This window comes from Salminus brasiliensis, chromosome 2 (assembly GCF_030463535.1).
Source record: "Salminus brasiliensis chromosome 2, fSalBra1.hap2, whole genome shotgun sequence".
Taxonomy (NCBI): Eukaryota; Metazoa; Chordata; class Actinopteri; order Characiformes; family Bryconidae; genus Salminus; species Salminus brasiliensis.
Window position 1 is genome coordinate 40,538,536 of NC_132879.1, and position 21,932 is coordinate 40,560,467.

General features: G+C 38.7%; 2 protein-coding genes across 6 annotated transcripts in view; one reads left to right on the forward strand and one right to left on the reverse strand.

Moving 5' to 3' along the window:
• tmem63a (transmembrane protein 63A) overlaps window positions 1-3,517 on the reverse strand; it is a 43,362-nt gene extending 39,845 nt beyond the window's left edge. For 3 of the 5 annotated variants that reach the window (XM_072672721.1, XM_072672720.1, XM_072672718.1), the window contains exon 1: window positions 3,339-3,511. The gene's annotated coding sequence lies outside the window, so the exon portion shown is untranslated. Of the gene's footprint in view, window positions 1-3,121; window positions 3,232-3,338 lie in introns of all 5 variants that reach the window. The other 2 variants (XM_072672719.1, XM_072672722.1) reach the window with 2 other exon arrangements.
• Window positions 3,518-16,567: 13,050 nt separating this feature from the next.
• On the forward strand, window positions 16,568-21,932 carry rsph9 (radial spoke head component 9). The gene is made up of 5 exons (XM_072673872.1): window positions 16,568-16,843; window positions 17,281-17,437; window positions 18,133-18,262; window positions 19,286-19,432; window positions 21,662-21,932. Exons 1-5 carry the CDS (start codon window positions 16,617-16,619, stop codon window positions 21,820-21,822), a joined length of 822 nt encoding a protein of 273 aa, XP_072529973.1. The 5' UTR covers window positions 16,568-16,616; the 3' UTR covers window positions 21,823-21,932.

Here is a 21,932-nt window from a genome sequence, read left to right on the forward strand (position 1 = left end):
ATACTTATTTTCCTCATTGAAATACAAATTAATTAAAATATATTCTTTAAAATTATATTCTGGATTTTTGTCTTGATATTCTGTCTCTCCATGTTAGAATATATCTACCATTAAAAGTGCAGAAGGATAGTGTCTTTATTAGTGGGCAAACAAAGAAAATCAGCAAGGGATCAAATACTTCTTGGACTCACTGTATCTTTATTAGCCCTACTCAACCTCAGTGCAGCCTTTGATACAATAGATCACACTATTCTACTAGTGTAGAACAGATTAGAGAACATGGTTGGAATCACAGAAACAGCCCTATTGTGGTTCAAATCATATATAACAGAACGCCATCAGTTCGTAAAGTTAAAATATTTATTTTTAAACTACACAAAAGTAAGATATGGGGTTCCGCAAGGCTCTATTTTAGGCCCGCTATTATTTAGATTATACATGTTACCACTGGGCTCAGTTATAAGCAGTCATGGCGTTAATTTCCATTGTTATGCAGATGACACAGCTCTACCCATCAGCCAAAGCTGACAATAAATTTAGATTAAAGAAAATTAAGTACTGTGTAAAGAATATAAAACTCAGAATGTTACATAACTTCCTCCTTCTTAACAGTTACAAATCTCAGGTTCTCCTTTTAGGTCCAAAAGACACCAGAAACAAGCTGGTGTCTTAATGTTTCTGACTTAATCAGACTTAATGTTAGACTTGGCAGATTTTCCATTATTCCTGGTCTAGCAGCTAAAAATCTTGGCATCATATTCAATTCAGATCCATCATTTCACATATAGCCAATATTAGTAGGACAGGCTTTCTACATCTTAGGAACATTGCCAAACCAGAAATTTCTTATCTCTACAGGATGCAGAAAAGCTAGTACACACATTTATTACCTCAAGGCTAGATTACTGTAATGCACTATTGTCAGGGTGTTTCAGCAGAAACCTCAATCAACTTCAACTAGTTCAAAATGCTGCAGCTAGGTTCCTTACTAAAACTAGAAAATCTGACCACATCAACTTAGTTCTATCAGCACTGCCTTGGCTCCCAGTTAAATTCCATATTGACTACAAAATTCTTCCATATTGACTACATGGCCTCGCTCCTGAGTACCTGCGAGATCTTATTACAAATTATGAACCATTAAGAATACTTAGATCTCAGGGTGCTGGCTTCTTAGTAGTTCCCAAAATTAAAAAAAACTTAGCAGGGAGAAGAACCATTTCTTATAAAGCCCCTAAACTCATCTGTTTAGTTAAGCTTTTGGTAATTAATGTTTCCCCTTAGATAAAATTTGTAGGTCCAGGGGTTCACAGACACAGGGAATCGTAGTTCTCAGCTCTCTAGAAGGAGGGAGAGAGGGAAGTCCGTTTATGTATTTTATTTTTCTTTTTTTCTGTCTTTTCCTAATTACTGATTGTGTAAAGCTACTTTGTGACAAAAAGTGCTATATTCCCAAAATTATTTCTATTTCTTTAATGCCAAAATAATGAGAAAGGGAATTTAGGGCAATTTTTAATACTTTCTTCATGTCAAAAGTTGAAATACATTTCATTAGCACTTGATACCATTACCCTTAAACTGTTTCAGTTGAGTCAAACGCCCTGGATATCCTTCCACAAGCTTCTCACAATAGTTTTTTTTGAGAGTAATGGCTTTTTTTTTCTGGCAGCATGGCCTTTCAGCCCATGTTGATACAGTACTCGTCATGGATAAAGACACACTCTTACCAGCTTCAGGCAGCTCTTCACAAAGTCTTTTTGCTTTTGTTCTTGTGTTAATATGCACATTTCGGACCAAAGCACGTTCATCTCTGGGACACAGAACCTGTCTCCTTCCTGAGCGGTAAGATGGCTGGACATTCCCATCTTGTTTGTACTTGCGTATGATTGTTTGTACCGATGAACCTACCATCATATGCGCTGTCTAAAATTGTTTAAAGCCATAGTAATCTTAAAGAAAGAAAGTCATAAAAATCGCCTTAAAAAATCCCTCTCATTATTCTGGCATTTAGAAAATAGAAATAATTTTGGTAATCCTATTTGACCTCAAACTGGAAAAGTTTATTTTAAATTTCTGTCAGACAATAATCAATGTGTCTTTTTATAAAGAGTATGTAAACTTCTGGTTTCAACTGTATAATGCCAGGAATGGGCTAGATGGGTATAAAGCCACCCACTATTGAGCTGTGAAGCAGTGAAAATGTGTTCTCTGGAGGGATGGTGCTCCATTCAATACTAGGAGGAGATTTGGGGAAGAAATGGAGTGGGTAATCATCCTGGCCTGGCCTTACTAACAATCTTGCTGCTGAATACAATCAAATCACAGCAATGCGCTAGAATCTAGAATCTAGTAAAAAGCCATCCATGGACAGTAGAGACAGTTACTCCAACAAAAGTAGGAATAACATTATTATTATTATAATACCCTTGATCTCAGGTGTTGAAATGCTTTTGTCCATATTGTGCAGAATAAATACTATGTCTAATTATCTGACAAGTTTAACAAATTAGTTTAGTCAAGGACAGCCAAGACTAAAACTAATGCAATGATTACTTCGATGTTACAGCCAAATGCTAATTAACTGATTAGTCAGAACTGATTAATGTAATGTGAGCATAGCCTCAATGATTCATACATTTCATTGTAAACAATTTGTGAATGGCTCTGCATTCTCCCTTTAACTCCGTTTCAAACCTTTTTTACTCCAACTCAAGTGAAGTTTACTTCTGGTTTACTTATACTCTGGCATGCCCAGGTATCGTTGGCGACAACAGGGCTGAAGAGCAACATCCATGTCCAAAGGCAGACTAAAATCCTAGATTTGTTTCAACAGATACTGTGTTTAAATGCAACAACTGGACAAATCCGTAAACGCAATGAGAAGTAACGGCTAACAGCTAACGGCTAACAGCTAACTAGAAGACACTGTTACCTAGTCTTGAACTAACGCTACGTGTCTTTCATTCATGACACCCATGAGCTATTTCTTGTACAATCGTGGCAAACTGTTCAAAATGTTTGTATACTGGACATGAACCACGAAACGATTTTATTTCTCCACATTACGACAATAGGACAATAGCCTTTGTTTTTCTGTACAGTTACCAGGAAGACCCGTTACCTTTTAGTTTCGGTTACATCTGCCGAGGCTATTGCAACGCGCTGCTAAAACAAAAACACAGCTGAACCAGCTGCGAGGACGAGGAGGGAAATTATGGCTCATTTCACCACCTATAAAGTGAAGGAAAACAAACACCCCACAGCTTTCACACCAAAACAAGAATTACCAATGCGCCATACACTACCTAAACTTCAGAATACAATGGTGGAATCATTACCTCAGTTTGCTCCAATTCTAGTTTTGAACGTCTGATTGAGTGTTAGAAAGCAGCTTTCTAATGGAATGCCATTTGGTCCTTCGTCTATCGGCGTCCGTTAACACGTTCTATCTCACCGGGGTTGCACGTCTAATGGCGTTTGGACCACTAAAGGCGTTCGTGTCATTGCTTGTCGTCAACGTACCAGCCCCTTTAATGACGTAGGGGCTACGCTGTAGTCATGTCGTTGTTTGAAATGAACTCCTCATTTCGTGGTCTGTGAGAGCAGCCGATTAAAGTTGATGGTGGAGGTTAGAAGAGCCTGCAATCCCGATGAGATAGATCTCGCGGCGTTTGCGTTCTTCGTAGCTGATGCGATATGAATCTCTCTGCGATAGTCTAGTCAACTCTGCTAGCTAGTCAACGGTTAGTTTACGCTAAACTACATATTGCCCGCCCTCACATTTTATTCAAGTCAGATAGCATTTAGCCAACAAATACAGGCCATTGCATCAGCGTTTCAGCTATTATACACGTCTCAAACTAATTGTCCCCTTAATCAATCTTTTTTGATAATTCTATTTTTGTTCATGCAGTATTAAGATTATAAATAAATTAAAAGACAACCAAACGCATTTTGTATAAAATTAATTGGCTTTAATTTTAAACTTGAATGAATAAGGTGAAGTAAGTTTTGCTTCATATGATGAAACACTATAGAAAATAATTACTAAGACAATCATAACTATAGAACACAATATTAAAGTAAAATTTACCAAAGCTGTCTAACAAGTCCTCAAAAGATGGTCAGCTCTGCTCACTGATATATATACATGTATATAAATCTACATATAGGACACACACACACACACATATACCAGTCCGCTGGCCGGACTGGTAGGTGGCAGCTGGTTTGACGCAGGTAGAGGGGACCTCAGCGGGCAATTTTCCAGCAGGTCGGGCTGGGTGGCCATTTACTTTGAGAAGGTAAAAAGAGAAAGAGAAAGTTAGTTCTGAGAGGAATTTTATGGAGGGCAGAGAATGTTGAGCATCAGCATCAGAGTATGTCTGACAACTCCAGCAGGTCTGATTATAACAGCCTAATTAAAAGGAGAGAGCCAGACCTTTTCTGTTTTTTTTTTTTACTGATGGACTTGATGGTCTGGTTCTAAAACTGCTGATTAAAAAAAGCTTGCGGGGTGTTTTGGATTGCCCTGAGAAAGATGTAAGATTCTGTTGAGAATAAAATGTGTCACTATTCATGTTTATCATAACATTACTTAACATTAGTTCATTATTATCGCTCTAATAATTATAGAATTTCAGTAATAACCTATAGAACACAAATGGGAGGAGAATAACTGCAAATTTGCTTGATCTGTCACACTCCAAAGATCCAACAAATTACATCAGGATGTCTGATAAAAGCCTATACCTTTTTGCAAAACTAAAACTGACTCATTCTGATTAGCAGGAGTTCAGAATCACCATACCTTTGAAACTTTGGATACACCAATCTCTTTATTGTTCATATCTGAGCAGATAATCCAGTTCCCGCTATAACACACCAGATACACCAAAACTTTTTGAAACAGCAACAACAGTCCTGATAGAAAAAGGCAAGGCTTTAATTCGCCCTCTATCTCTCTCTCTCTCGTACAACAACTCCAGTAAACCACTACAGGTCACTGCGAATGCAAACTTCACATGATCATAAATGCGTGGGTGTCGTGAAAGATGTTTGCACTGAACCAAGATCTTTCGGGAGTAAAGGTGTATAGGAGCCACTCTGTGTTAAGCATGAGGAAGAGAACATACAAGCTGTGAAAGTGCTAGACCGTACTCCATCTATGAGTGATTAACCATATCAGACACTCCACCACCACAGTCAAAAAAAACCCTACTTATCCCAGTCCTTACAAAACACGCTCATCCCAACCCCAAATATATGGACTAGACATTTAGAACTCTGAGCCATCAATCAGTACATATTTCGCAACAGTTTTTCTAAGGTTGCGAATGCCTAATTGCAACTGGTCATTGCCACATTGTTTTGATACATGTACGTACTAGGCTGAGGAAAAGGTATGTAGAGCAGCCATGAGTATTACATGTGTAGTTGACATGCACACTTCATAGTGTGTATTTATTTTTTAATTATTTAATTTTTGCAGTGCATTTCTTCTTTCTTTGTATTTACAGTACATTTGGTTCACTCTAATGAACTTTAAACTTGAACATGCACATTTTAAATTAACCACCGAGGTGGTGGATCATTATCAGCACTGCAGTGACACTGGAGTGGTGGCGGCAAGTTAGTGTGTGTTGTGCTGGTATGAGTAGATCAGACACAGCAGTACGATTATTAATGTTTTAGAAACAGATTATAAACACATTTTACAGCCATTGCACAATAGATTGCAGACACATAGTAGACACATGGGACACTATAGCAATCGGCTTGCAACCACACATTTATTTGTTCTTCCACCCAAAATGTAATGACGTGCACATGCTTTTACTAGTTTGCACCATAACTTTGAGGGCTAAGACATTTTACAATTTATTTAGTAGCCATCCTGTAGGACTCTGACTCCTTCTCTGACCACTACCTAATCTTGTTTGACATGCAGTTAAAACATGATATCCGCCCGCCGCCCTGCTTTAATAACAACCCAGTTACTCAGAAGGACTTGGTTAGCATAATTAGCTTGTCAGTGGCATTATCATGTGTACTAGATCCAGTTCCAACACATCTATTTAAACAGGTTATGCCTAGGGTCATTGAACCAGTACTGGCCATAGTAAACTTGTCCCTTAGCACTGGCTACATACCTAAATCGCTAAATTAGCGACTATCAAGCCTATTCTCAAAAAGGCTAATCTTGACCCCCATGATTTTGGTAATTATAGGTCAATATGAAATCTCCCCTTTATAGCCAAAAAAGTAGTGTTTTAGCAACTGTGCACCTACCTCCACAACAATAGCATTCACAAGGTCTTTCAGTCTGCATTTAGACCCAACCACAGCACAGAAACTGTTTTACTTAAGAGTCACAAATGACCAATTAATTTCACTTGAAAGGGACTGCAGTACTATTCTTGTGCCGCATGATTAGAGTGCTGCCTTTGACACCACAGATCATGTGCAGTGCCCCCTATCCCTTTAAATAACGTTTCACCCTGGTAATATAGACACAGCACTAACTGTCCTCTGTCGTAAATAACACTCATATAATAAAAGAGGTTTCTTTTCAGTGAATAAAAGGCCAATATGTAGCGTGTAGGTCACTTTATTAATGTATTTGTTAGCCTACAGTATGGATCAGATTTACACACATATACACCTTTTATATATTACTCATTTAACTGAACTTTAAATTGTAGTATATTCAACTCCTAGCTTATTTCAGGTGGCTTCCAAAAAGAAAAAAACACCCAGCTCTAAATTAAAGCTTTAGCCTATATAATGTTAAAGCTTTTGAGGAATCTCAAGAATGAGTATTAGAGCAAGTTACAGGTTGTGATGCTTGTGAACGCTGGGGCTTAGAAACAATAAACAACACTGGGCGCTGCACCTTGTGTGGAACAAAATAAAATAAAATAAAAGAGTAGCGCTACAATACATAAAGTTATAGTGTACTGATCTCACACACTCATGGAAAAAATGAGATGAATGAAATTGCTCTCTTTATGCTTCTAAGACTCTGGACTTTCTTTTTTTCTCCTTTTTCCAATAATATATTTTCATTAGCCAAGACAAGATTTTGTGTGTCTTCAACAGTTCTCTCTTCTGTAACAAGGGAGTCACTGGCTGTCTGGACTATTTCTGAGGAGTAATTATTTTCCCCAACAATTTGTGTGGTTGAGGGTTCCTCAACCCCACTCTCCGCAAATACTAAACCTCCATTTCATCTGAATCGCTGACAGGTTACTCTGTACAGACAGGTTGGGTCGCCTTGTCAGGCGCGCAGCTTGTGAGTCTCTTATTTCTTGTCGGGTAGCTGAAATCCTGGTGTTATCAACCTCTGGTAATCAAGCTAACCAGGCAGCTAAGGAAAAGAAGGTGATCACGATGCATGGTTCTCACTCTTCCCACTCTTCCTCTTCCTCTAACTGTACCCCAGGTTTAATGCAATAAAGCGGCAAATCAGGAAATGTCCCCACTACGACATATTGGAATGAGTGCCTTCTACCCTGTAGGTTGTGCTTGCCCTTTAAGCCCAGTTTCCTTAGGAGCTCTCTATCACGAATGTCAAGCACTTGGGGACGTAACAGTGCTCATAAGCGCTCTGCAAGTCTTTTTGCAGCTTCTCCACATAGCAGGAATGACTGACTCCCTCTCTCTCCCCTGTATGCATGTACAAGTTGACTTACGTGTTCTTTTCTGTGTAGATTCTAGGGTCCCTGGCATAGACAATAATGTCCTGTTAAACCTTTCTGGTTGGGGATCACCTTTGGGTCTGTAGGGGGTAGTCCTAGACTTGCAAATCCCCAAGACCCAGCACCTTAGCCACTGTCACTGCTCCTTGGTCTTTCACTGAATAAAGCCTGTAAGTAGCGTCTGAAATGATCTGTAATCATGAGTATATTGGAAAATCATTTTGAATCTGGCTCAAGGCAAAGGAAATCAATACATACTAGTTCCATTGGGCCATTAGTATCAATTTGGTTAATTGGGGCTGCACGCACACAGGGACTTCCATGTAACACAACTCCAGCAATTCTTTACATACTGTTCATGGTCTGGGACATTCAAGGCCAATGGAACCAACTCATGACAAGTTCAATAGTTCTCTATACTTCTAGGTGTCCCATATCATCATGCAGCAACTTGATCGCCTGTTTTCTGAACTTTTCAGGAAGGAGTAGCTAGTGAATTCTGCGGAACCATAACCAGCTCTGGATGCAGTTTTTTTACTTCAACAGGTTATTGACCAGAGCATGCACACTCCACCGCCTTGCTGATAACAGCATCATTTGCTTGGGCTTTTCTCAGGTCTTCCATTGTTAGCTGTTGTAGCTGTCTCAGCTCTAGCTGAGCAGAGAATGCATACAGCAGAGGAATTCCATCAGATGGTACTCCCAACTTGTCTGCTTAACACACAGGTTTATCAGGCAAGGTCTGGACAAGGTCTAATGGATTAACAGATGGCCCTCACTTCAGTGTGAGAAATCCCTTTCCAGGGTTCGGCATTGTTTCTTGTCACTTGCCTTGACAACAGATCAGCATCAATGTTGATTTTCCCTGGACAGTACTGTATCTCAAAGTCATACGTGGCCAGGGCAGCTAACCACCTATGCCAGTGGCATTAAGCTTTGCCAAGCTATTGTCTGTCCTTTGTGAAATTTGTCCGCGACAGCACACTTAAGGGCTAAGAACTCCAACTGACGGATATGATAGTTCTGCTCAGCTGCACTCAATCCTCGGCTGGCAAAAGCCACAGGCCTTAACCCCTCAGAGTACTCTTGATTCCAAACAGCTTTGAGCCCACTCAAGCTGGTATCCACATGTAACACATATGGCTTATTTGCAGAAGCATAGGCCAGAACAGGTGCATTGGTGAGGTGATTAATGATGTCATGGAAAGCTCTTGTGCATGTATCAGTCCATCTCTCACCTAAGGGTTCTGACTAACAGAAATAAATCTTATGTTTGGATTTGCCATCTTCCTGTTTGGGGTGTATTGCTCTCTGCTTGTTGGTAGGGGGTACCCCTTGGATAAATCAGTCAGTGGCTTTACTATTGAGGAGCCAACTATGAACCAGCGATAGTAGCTACAGAAGCCAAGAAAAGACCTGAGTGACTTCAAATCTGTTGGCTGGGGCCATTGTGTGACTGCTTCGATCTTGTCTGTGTCTGCTGCAATGCCCTCCACTGATATTATGTTGCCTACATATTTAACTACAGGCTGACAAAAGTGACACTTTTCCAATAAAATCTTGAAGCCTACTATTCCCATCCAGTCTAATACTCTAAAGAGCCTCACTTCATTTTCTTGCAAAGTGGTCCAGAAGACAATTAAGTCATCTAGGTAAACCAACACTTGGAGCAGATTCATATCGCCTACTGCCTTCTCCATTAATCTTTGAAAGGTGGCGGGAGCTCCAGTGACCCCTTGTGGCATTCTGTCAAATTGATAAAACCCTAAAGGGCAAATGAAAGCAGTCTCTTTTTGTCTTGTAAGGCCCCAAATTGCTAGACCTGACACCTTCTGAATAGGAACATGAGACTGGTGCTGATTACACAAATTCTAAAAGATAATGGTCACTTGTGACCCACTATCTAACAGTACTGAACAGCGCAGACCATTTATACGCAGTGTGACTGTAGGTGTGGGGCCTATGATCCTTTAGGTACTGAAGTAACTCATGGTGTTCACAGTATGTCTTTGCACAGAACAAGAATGCTCTTTAACATTTCTGAATGACTTTTCATTTTCAGGCAGCGTGCATTTTGTGGCCATCTTCTCCACATCTTTAGCAAAAGTAGACACCATCTTTTCCACTTATTTATTTCAGTGGTGCTTGCAGCGGACAGTTTGGAGTGATTCTTCAATTTGGCCAACAGTATCATCTGACCGTCTGGCTTGTCCAACCAAACTGAAATGCAGGCTAACGCGGTTGCTATGCACTTTAAGCTCACTAACTATTAGACTGAAAGTTAGGATGGCTACAAAATAATACTCAGCAAAAACTACTAATCGGCATAAAAAGGTCTAACAGACACTTCATGTTTAATAACAGTGCCTTTTACTCCATAATCCTCAGAGCAAAACTTTTTTTCTGCTGTACTTCTGCTGTTTTGTAACTCCTTCTCTCTCATTCGCTGCAGCACATCTCCTGGAGCCCCGCCCCTCTCACTCAGGAACCAATAGAAAACACTTGCTTCATCCCGCTAAAATTACCAATGTAATTAACCTTATTGTAATTACTAAGTAATTACAATTTAAATAAACCTTACATAGAAACAAAGCACAGTAACTTTCATTATTTAACTATTTAAAAAATGTAGAACACATTCTGTAGACCTTTTAATATCTTAAAAAAAACACAATTCAATTATTATGAATTATAGAGAACCTTAAACAAATGCCAAACAAATTGGGGGAAAATGCCAACTGTAAGAAATGTAACAATTGTACAGTAGTAGCACTAATCATAACAGCGGAGGACACATTAAAAGTGAACGTTAAGTTCAATAAAACAAATTAATTACCTTAAACACAATGCAAACTCCTTGAACACTTCAAATAAAATTATTATTTGTTCACATTTTCTTGTAAATTTGAGCTTTGTGTCTTGTGAACTATGTAGCCAGCTTTGCACTCCAATGGGGTTGATGTGGTACGCAGTACGCAAAGGTAGTATTTAGCTGCAAAAGCTAAACTACTTGGGGTAGTGAGTATACCAGTCTGGACTTTTGTTGTGTCATTTAAATAATGCTTCACCTCTTTTTGTGCAAAAAAAAATGAATAATTGTTTTGGGGTTTTTTTTACACCATCCAATAGTATATTGTATAATTATACTTACTGCATTTAGATGGTTCCTCAAGCTTGTTGTGCCACCATGATATGCAAATTGAATATCACATATTTGGCACACTGTTTTTGTCTTGTCTGCACTCAATTTACACAGCTGAGCTTCTCTGCATTTCTTTTATACCGCTGGACAAAATTATTGGCATCCTCAACTTAATATTTGGTTGCACACCCTACCCTTATAGAAAAATAACTGAAATCAATCGCTTCCTATAACCATCAACAAGCTTCTTACACCACTCAACTGGATTTTAGACCACTCTTCCTTTGCAAACTGCTTTAGATCTCTCATATTTGGAGGGTGCCTTCTCCCAACAGCAATTTTAAGATCTCTCCATGGGTGTTACATGGGACTCATTGCTGGCCACTTCAGAACTCTCCAGTGCTTTGTTTCTATCCATTTATGGGTGCTTTTTGAAGTATGTTTGGGGTCATTGTCCTGCTGGAAGGCCCATGACCTATGACGCAAACCCAGCTTTCTGTCACTGGGCCCTACATTGCGACCCAAAATTCTTTGGTAATCTTCAGATTTCGTGATTCCTTGTACACAGTCTAGGCATCCAGTACCAGAGGCAGCAAAACAAGACCAAAACATTTAAACCTCCACCATATTTGACTGTAGGTACTGTGTTCTTTTCTCTGTAGGAATTCATTTTCAGGAAACTGTAGAATGATGTGCTTTACCAAAAAGCTCTAGCTCTCATCTGTCCGCAAGACGTTTTCCCAAAAGGATATTGGCTTCTGTGCATTTTGACAAACTGAAGTCTAGCTTTTTTATGTCTGTGTCAGCTGTGTGGGTCTCCTGCCATAGCACTTAATTTCATTCAAATGTCAACTAATAGTTCACACTGACACTGCTGCACCCTGAATTTGCCTCTTCTTCTTCTTCTTCTTCTTCTGCTTCTTTGTGTTGTTCCAATAAATACAAAAAACAAACATGTGAATAACAAAATATTTGCAATTTTTGCAATAATTGTCTGGGAGAAATACAGTGGTGTGCTTTCAGCTATGACTGTAGAATGTGAGTTGTTTTTTTTTTTTTTAAATAAAATGTGACCTTGAGGTAGAAGGATATGAACTTCGAATTAGTTACAAATGAGTCAGGATACTCTTACTTTATGAATACATTTAAGTACTACTTTAGTTCCGAAGGGTTTCGGGACAGGCTTGTAATTTTAAGAATGTTTAAGTACAAGGTTACGAAATTACAAACACATTACGAACATTTTGGGAAACCCACTGCAAGGAATTAGTTTTGTAAAGCTAAGAACTTCCAAAGCTGAAATCTCAAATGTATAACCAGGTGCAAACTGACCAGTCTAATTGGTGAAAAAATCACAGTTCTTATTGTGGCCTGTAGGCCGCAAGCAAAGAAAGTGTAGTGAAAGTGAGTTGAAGTGTTTTTTGTTTTTTTTAGGTTTTCAGGTGACTTTCAAAAATCTATAAAAACACAGTTGTATTTGTGTATATACACTGCTCAAAAAAATAAAGAGAACACTCAAATAACACATCCTAGATCTGAATGAATGAAATATTCTCATTAAATACTTTGTTCTGTACAATGCTGAATGTGCTGACAACAAAATCACACAAAAATCATCAATGGAAATCAAATTTACTAACCAATGGAGGCCTGTATTTGGGCGTCACACACAAAATTAAAGTGTAAAAACACACTACAGGCTGATCCAACTTTGATGTAATGTCCTTGAAACAAGTCAAAATGAGGCTCAGTATTGTGTGTGGCCTCCACGTGCCTTTATGACCTCCCTACAACGCCTGGGCATGCTCCTGATGAGGTGGCGGATGGTCTCCTGAGGGATCTCCTCCCAGACCATCCGTTGGTTGATGGAGCGAGACATGATGTCCCTGATGTGCTCAATCGGATTCACGTCTGGGGAACGTGCGGGCCAGTCCATAGCTCCAATGCCTTCATCTTGCAGGAACTGCTGACACACTCCAGCCACATGAGGTCTAGCATTGTCCTGCATTAGAAGGAACCCAGGGCCAACCGCACCAGCATATGGTCTCACAAGGGGTCTGAGGATCTCATCTCGGTACCTAATGGCAGTCAGGCTACCTCTGGTGAGCACATGGAGGGCTGTGCGGCCCTCCAAAGAAATGTCACCCCACACCATTACTGACCCACTGCCAAACCGGTCATGCTGAAGGATGTTGCAGGCAGCAGATCGCTCTCCACAGCGTCTCCAGACTCTGTCACGTCCGTCACATGTGCTCAGTGTGAACTTGCTTTCATCTGTGAAAAGCACAGGGAATTTGCCAATCCTGGTGTTCTCTGGCAAATGCCAAGCGTCCTGCACGGTCTTGGGCTGTGAGCACAACCCCCATCTGTGGACGTCGGGCCCTCATATCATCCTCATGGAGTCGGTTTCTAACCGTTTGTGCAGACACATGCTCATTTGTGGCTTGCTGGAGGTCATTTTGCAGGGCTCTGGCAGTGCTCCTCCTGTTCCTCCTTGCACAAAGGTGGAGGTAGCGGTCCTGCTGCTGGGTTGTTGCCCTCCTATAGCCTCCTCCACGTCTCCTGGTGTACTGGCCTGTCTCCTGGTAGCGCCTCCAGCCTCTGGACACTACGCCGACAGACACAGCAAACCTTCTTGCCACAGCTCGCATTGATTTGGCATCCTGGATGAGCTGCACTACCTGAGCCACTTGTGTGGGTTGTAGAGTCTGTCTCATGCTACCACGAGTGAAAGCACCACCGACATTCAAAAGTGATCAAAACATCAGCCAGAAAGCATAGGTACTGAGAAGTGGTCTGTGGACCCCACCTGCAGAACCACACCTTTATTGAGTGTGTCTTGCTAATTGCCAATAATTTCCACCTGTTGTCTATTCCATTTGCACAACAGCATGTGAAATTGATTGTCAATCAGTGTTGCTTCCTAAGTGGACAGTTTGAATTCACAGAAGTTTAATTTACTTGGAGTTATATTGTGTTGTTTAAGTGTTCCCTTTTTTTATTTGTATATTTATTTGTATTTCAGTTGTAGGTGTATTTTTCAGTTTTGGTGTAGTTTTGCATTATCTATGCAGTTCTGCTCACATGTGTGATAACAGTAAATCCACTTGTGGGCCAAATACAAAACATTAATCTATATAAATGTCGGTTTGTAGAGGTTGAAGACTGAGGCGGACGTACATGCAGGATAGCGGCATGGACATGCAGACATGCACAAAACCAAACAAAGGAAGGCTGAAACAAAGGGGTACTTATAGGAAGGATAATGAGGAACACTTGGGAGTAACAAGGGGGTGTGGAATAACTTGTTTTAACTTGTTTTAAAATAATAATAACTTGTTTTAAAAATATATCTTTGCTATGTTTGTATCATGTTAATATTTAATAGTCACATACTGCAATATATTCCCAATCATCCCATATTTTAACAGATTTTCCCCCAACAGACAGCTAATTTCAGACAGACTGACAACTGTTTTTGGCTATACTGCAGTCAATTTAAGTTACTTAATTAAGTTTTCTGGTTAATACCTGGTGGCCTTCTGAAACCAGCTAATGCTCATGTGCCACAATATTTGTAAACATAGGGTTGATCTATGTGGTTAAAACGCAAAATTGGGCATATTGTAGCTTTTATTGTGGACATAATGTAGAACTGTACTCACGATTTGAGCACCACTGTAAATTTTAGGGGTGATGTTTTTCATTTTAGGGGTGATTGTAAAATAATCTGTGTAAACTTGGTGATTTTAGGTACACTGAAACATTACACTTTCTAAATGCATTTACATAATTTATTCATTTCAGCACATCTACCCTGTTAATCAATGTGCCAATAATGCATACACACTATGCAATGTTCACCACTAAATACCAACATACAACATCAATGGGCTAAAATGTATTGAACATAAAACTTGGAGAGATTTTGCTGTTTGCAGTTTGATATGATTGTTTATATAAGCTAAAACAGTTATTTAGCAGGCTTCTGCAGGGTCTTTAGTATGATACACAGCTGCATTTTTCTTAGGTATCTCGGGGGAACAACAACTCCAGCCCGTGGTACAGAGCAATCAATGCACCACTGTGTCTACAAGTTAACGTCTTTAATGACCACCTTCCGTGTTAATTAATACAGTCCATGCTATGTCTCGCTTATTAGGTATTCTCACTATTAGGTAGGTGGTCATAATATTCTCATATGACTGTTTATGCTGGCACGTTTGATTTCTTATTCCATTATATGAGTTATCAAATAAGGGAGAAAGCATACACACACCACAGTTATTCGCATAATGCAGAAAATCGATTGAATAAGAAGGCAAACATTCAACACATTCGGCAAGTATTTGTTCATAAGTACATAACATGTCAGCTGGCTGACCCAAAACCAGAATTCTTCAGAATGTGATTCATATTTTCAAAACAACCTCTAGAGTAAACATTTATATCACAGCCAGTGCCAGCAGAAGTCATGGACAGGTGACAAGACTAATCAAGACACTCATGCTATAATGACTCCTGAGGAAGCCAAAATTAAACTTAAGCCTGCATGGGAATGGCTTAATAATCCAACATCATTAGTTGTAAGCATCCCTGTAACAATGCAGACTAAGCTATGAGGAATGCAAAACTTCTGTCAGTTAATTAATAACATTCAGTTTGTTATTTTATGGACACTTATGTTGTGATGTGTTAGTTCATGAGAACTTTGCACATAGGATATTTTTCCCAGACAACAGATCTCACACAAACATGGCTTTGACAGATAGTTGTTGTTTTTGATTGTTTAGTCTTGTACACAATCAAATGGTTTTCAAAGTCTTCATTACACAGCACCATTGACTGACATTATATGCAGTGGTAATGGAGTTGTGCCCTGCACCCTAAGCCACATTGGTAAATAGTGTATTCTGAAACATGAGAAAATAAATTCTATAAAATGTGAACTACAAAGTCTGCTATTTATATAATTAGTCTGATGTTTATATAATAATAATATATGGTATGTTCGGCATTGTAGATAGATATTATATGTTAAATATTGTACGACTTATTGTACAACCTATGTTGTACTGTTGTGTCAAAAGACAGTTATTGTTGTTTAAACTGACTTACCGTCATGTTGGACTGCTCGGTTAAAATGTAGTTTGGGGTAACTCCTAAGTTTACTGACTGGTGTTGGCTTATAATATAATTTAATATATTAATAATATATATATATATATATATATATATATATATATATATATATATATATATATATATATATTATAATATCCTTCTTGTATTGAAATATGCATTGCAACACAACCGTCGCGAATCTCCTAACATTCGCAGTTTACATGTGTTTACAGCGCATGCGCTGCCACTGGCCTGTAACTGCTGGCGTAAATCCGTGGTTCTGCGGCTCTGCAGACAGACCCTTCTCAAAGACCCTGCACTCTTCAAGCCTTAAGCCACTTTACCAGAGCCTTGGAAACTGCTTAAATGAAGTGTGAGTATCCTTGTTCAATGTTGAGATAATCATTACAGATGAAGTACGTGGTATCAAAACCGCATCGAATCATGCTAGTTCAATGCCAGCCTTTGTCGTTGTACGGGAAACCCACGCCAGTTTGAGCCGTTTCGTGCGATGTTGCTACGGCAACAAGTAACCAAGAGATTTGTTTACCACGAGCAAGCTGCTAGCGATGATAGGGCTGGCAAACTAAGCAACGTTTGCTAGCCAGACACCCGCATACGATTTAATTGCTGTTTTAAAGGTGGTTGACATGGAGTTTAATGCGTTGTACTGTTCACTAGATTTAGTGTCTGGAAGCGGCGTGACCATTAAAACTGAGCAGAGAGCAGCCCTGCAAACTTCTCTGGTCATTCTAAAGAGAAATTTCAAATTCAGCCGCGTTCTATTCTGGGGAAAGATTTGGGGAATTAAAAATGATTATTTCATAGCTCAGGGGGTTGGAGAGGATGAACTGAGTGACAAAAAGTGTTTATACAGGTAAGGGGCATATTTCAATTATATATATGTAAAGCATGTATCATATATATATATATATATAGAGAGAGAGAGAGAGAGAGAGATAGATAGATAGATAGATAGATAAATATCTACTTCAAACAAAGATTTGGAGACAACGTAGTGCTAGCAAACCAAGTAGTGCTAGTGGAATAAGTATAGTGCTAACTGTGACATTAAAAAGTTGGGCGTTACTTCAGCAAAATACCGTAACAGGAGAAGAAATAAAAATCTCTAATGCACAGTTCTGCTATTCAACGTTTTACCAGCTCTACCATTTTTAAATAGCATTTTGGCTGAAATCTGTTCCTAATCTGTTTTGAAAATTTCATTTCATTATACAATTGCAAAAATGCATTTGTTGATACAATCTGTTTAAGTGAACTCTGAATTGTGATGTCATATTTCTTCTGATCTAGCTTTAACTGCATGGATTGGCACTTGCTCCCTCCTGCCACTGAGGCCCTGATAGCAGAGGTGGCAGTGGCAGCCAAAGGGCGTTTTACGGGTGACCCATCATATGAGTATGAACACACAGAGACTCAACAGCAGGGAGAGAGAGGCCAGACAAAAAAGGTAAGTTTGAGACATGTTGATCCAATAGTCCTAAGGTGTCCAATTCAGTTACTGGAGCTCAAGGTGTACCTCAGCTAAGAAATCACTACACTACTAAGGCACTCCAGGACCATAACTGAACACCTTATCAAATCAAATCAAATTTATTTGTATAGCGCTTTTTCAACTTTTGTTGTTGCAAAGCAGCTTTACACAATCAGTAATTAGTAAAAAAGACAGTAGGGCTTCAACAACGAATCGATAAAATGGATTATTAAAAGTGTTGCCAACAAATGTTATTATCGATTTGTTGTGTTGCACGATCTATGCATTACTCGCTTACATCACCTGTGGCGCTTCGTCTACGGTGGAAAAAATAAATAAATATGATCGAGTTGAAAGAAGCAGGAGCAGAAGACTACTAACTTACTTCACAGCTAAAAAGATTACATCACATAATGTGAGTGTGTGCTGTTTCAGGATTGGATCATTCAATTTTATTTCTCTTCCGAAATCCGATTCAGCATTTTCTAGTGTCAATAGGCCAATCCTGATGCCCATCTTTAATAATAATATCACCCTTTGATATGATTTGATTTTCAAAAAAATGTTACAATTCTTTCATTTATTTTCAGTGCGAGAGTAAGATATACTTGGCGTAAGTTATGTTGCATGCTGACCTTAAATATGATGAGATAATTTTTTTCTGGCTGTAGGTGAAAGTGAACGAAGAGAAGAGGTTGACTGTGACTGTGTACACCATTGATAAAGAGGTAGCTGTTATACCTCGTGGTGCATACATTAAGAACCTTTGTGGCATCGTACAAACTAACCGCAGCTTTAAGGGTATGTTATGGCACAACGTTGAGATTTGTGTGTATTGAAGTCTATGTGTGAGCCAGTGTGTACTTTTGGAGATGGGATGCAACTGTTTGTGAGCGTTGGTTCATACCGTGAATCTTTTAAACATGGTTGGATTCCTTCAAGGAATACCAAAATAGTTCTCATGCACAAGGTTAGGCTTACAACACAGAGCTGTTGTAACTCCAATCTATTAGATATGCTTATTAGGCTGGTCCACATTGGAGATGTAAAGTCAGAAGCTCATCTGTTGCAGTTTGTGTTGGTCATCTTCTACTTAACCTCTAGCCAACAGCTACCTGTTAAGTTCTATAATTACAGACCGCAGTGCTGTGACGACCAATTAATAAAACTGGTTAGTTTTGATTGGTGGGCTATTCTAATTCCAGCAGTGATTACTGAGGTGTTTAAAAACATCAGCAGCACTGCAGTGTCTGATCCACTCATACAAGCGCAAAACACACCACCACATCAGTGTCAGTGTCTGTCAAGTCCTGACCATTAAAGAACAGGGTGAAAAGAGGCTAAAAAAAATATGGAGGAACAGGGACTACTGTTTTTATATAACTTCAAACATGCACCTATTCAGTAAGTAGACCTGATAAAACAGACAATGAGTGTAGATACAAGGAGGTAGTGTTTATGTTATGGCTAATCAGTGTATATCCAGTTATTCACAATTCTGTTTACCTCTGCCTCTGATAAAATGATAATGTTATAAAATGATATTATACAGAGAGATACAGGGCAACCAATCAGAAAAACAAAGCTAATTTACATATCTCAGTCTTAAAGACATGGTACCAAAAAAAGGAATGTTTATGGAAAAATTAATTATTAAACTTGTTTGTTACAAGCTAGCCCATACTAGCTTCTTTGACATAAATTAGCTTTATTACTGTCAAATCTATTTCATCTTAAAAATAATTACTACTTACAGTTACAACCCTGGAATAACAGTTGTCACGTATCTTTCATACTACTAATACTTCACTGTCTTGTCCTTAGGCCTGAACCCATCTGAGGCAGCAAAGCTGAGCAACTGTTTACACTTCTCTGAATCCAGGAAACTGAGGAAGAAAACCATCTTGGAAATGGTCAATCTGAACCCCTTGATTGACTTCCTGGACCCTCTGAGTGAGGACGTTCCGAAAGGTGAAACTTTTACATACCAACATTGGACCTAGCTGTAAGCATTTATCTTACTTATTGTCCTCGGAGGTAGTTACAGTCCTTTAATTAAATACCATCATGACTATGTTATGATCTGAAAAGCTCATTTTTCTTCATGATGTGCAGGTTTTCCTCATGACCTGCTCACTGTTGTGGACTAGTATTACTATACGTAGGACATGACATTATTATAATGTAGCAGTCTGTAGCAGTATAATGTCATGTTTTCGCTTGACTCTTGAGTACTGATGCCTTCTCCTCTCAATCTCTCAATGCTGATAACTACACAAAAGTACATTGTACACATATTTGGACCTGTGTACCTGGTCAAGCCCCAGAGTGATAATGACTTTCAAATTCATGTCAAAAGGAACAGTAATGTTCTGTTTCTCATCTACACGCATTAGCTGTCCAGCTGTACACTTTTCTTCCATTAGCTGATGAAGGAACCCTCCTCTCTGTCTTCAATGTATTGATATTATATATATATATTACTGATATTATCAGTAAGCTAAATCTAATCGTCCTCGACCCGCAGATATTCCAAAGTATGGAATTGAGTTTACGCCACATGATTCACATCTCTGCTGGTTTAACCAATACTCTGGAATGATCACATTTCCAAGAGTCTTATCGTTGGAACTATGCTTTCTCATGCTTCCTCTTTACCACTTCACTTGCAAGTCCAACAGAACACAGGTCTCTCCATCTTACTGAATATGTTATCTTCTAATCTAATCTTAACCTACATTACCTCTTCTCCAGCTCTTTCCGGTTACTTATTTTCCCCCCACATACCCAGATACACAACACTTTAATCCATGTGCTTCCGGTCCCGACTTAGCCCAGGGCTCTTCTCCATCATTCACCGTCAGTGTAATTTTGTCTACCTATTCACCAAGAAGTTCTACATGCAGGCATCCCTGCTTATTTTACACTTTTAATTTCCATTTAAAAGCACCAGATCATTAAACAAAAAAGTAATGTTATAATTACAAACATATTTACATATATCTGTGTATTCAGCATATAAGAAATTTTCACTAAACCCCTGCAGTTATGCCAACTAACAAGTAATTTAATGCAGTGCTGCTCATCTCCTTCAGTTAGAAGTAGGGCTGCTGAGCATGAACAGGGCAGAGGCAGGGACAACTCATTACATATGAATAGCTGCTAAAAACTTTGTCTGTCTTGATTAAATGTTGAATTAAAGAGAAGTAAAATGCAAACAGTAGGGCTTCAACAACGAATCGAATCTTTAAAATAAGTTTAACATCAAGAAGTAAATACATGACAAAACATAACGGCGCACTCACTATGTGAACCTGCATAGCACCGCACATGCTGTTTTTTGCTTGTTAACTGGACAATGACAGTGATAGATTATGTGTGTGTTAGCTACTTTTATTATCAGTTTAATTTGCTTAGGCAGTGTTTAAATGTGCTTTATAAAAACATGTAACTTGTACACAATGGTGGTAATTAATGATTAAGCTTCATAAAATTATAAATAAATTCGATTTAATTTCATTGAATTTAACAATTTATTATATTATTGAATTATTGTACACATTTATTTGCTGTTATTCAATGTTCTATTTTTACATAAAATAAATAAATGTATTTTAATCCAATTCATCAATTAATGGAAACAAATAATTGACAGGTTAACAATTTATTAAAATAATTTTTAGTTGCAGTCCTAGTAAACAGTAATATTTTTTGAAGATATGTTACCCAATGTTAGCTTATTTTACCATGGATTAAGCTTTAACAGTTCTCTCTCCTGTTCTTGTTTTCATTCTTTGCATTAACTTGCATGCAATTACAATTCACATGGAAGTACAAACCAGGCAATAGAGACTGTGTACTTATTGCCTAGCAAGCAAAATAAAACATTTAAATCTTAATATAACACACTCAATGAATTATGAAAATGTAACTGTAATTTAACACGTAATTTAAAAAATATATTCCAATACATTTTAGAGGCATTGTTAGAGACAGGTTCTTAGAATCACCTGTAATGATATAATAATGTCTAGAAAAATACAGAGTGGCAGATTTGATTATTTTTATAAACTGCGATTAATTTACAATATGGCAGCATGACTGTCAGCTAGGAGCCATCTCTTAGACCACCCAGCTGTACTTATAAACACACTTCCAAAACAGTACTCCCTCTCTGTCTCTCTGTATTTGTTTTAATAGGATCGTGGAGTGTGCATTTTGAGCAAAGCAGCAGAGTGTGCACTATACAGAGTCTGCTATGGCACGGCCTGACCTTCTTCAACGTGCCTATGACCCCCCAGCACGGTTACATCTACATTGGAGATGGGCTCAAGAACCTGGACTTGTCATTCACGCTGTAGGATGAGGACAGACTCTACAGAGGCAACAACAGATGCAAGCATAAAGGCTGAGAACAGTAAAAAATAAATTACAGTTCCTGTAAATGAACCAATAAAAAAGATTAACCTTT

Coding starts and splice junctions, on each gene's coding strand:
- rsph9 (XM_072673872.1), top strand. CDS start 16,617: ATGGAGTTTAATGCGTTGTACTGTTCACTAGATTTAGTGTCTGGAAGC. Junction 16,844..17,280: donor GACAAAAAGTGTTTATACAG/GTAAGGGGCATA, acceptor CTTCTGATCTAG/CTTTAACTGCATGGATTGGC. Junction 17,438..18,132: donor AGAGAGGCCAGACAAAAAAG/GTAAGTTTGAGA, acceptor TTCTGGCTGTAG/GTGAAAGTGAACGAAGAGAA.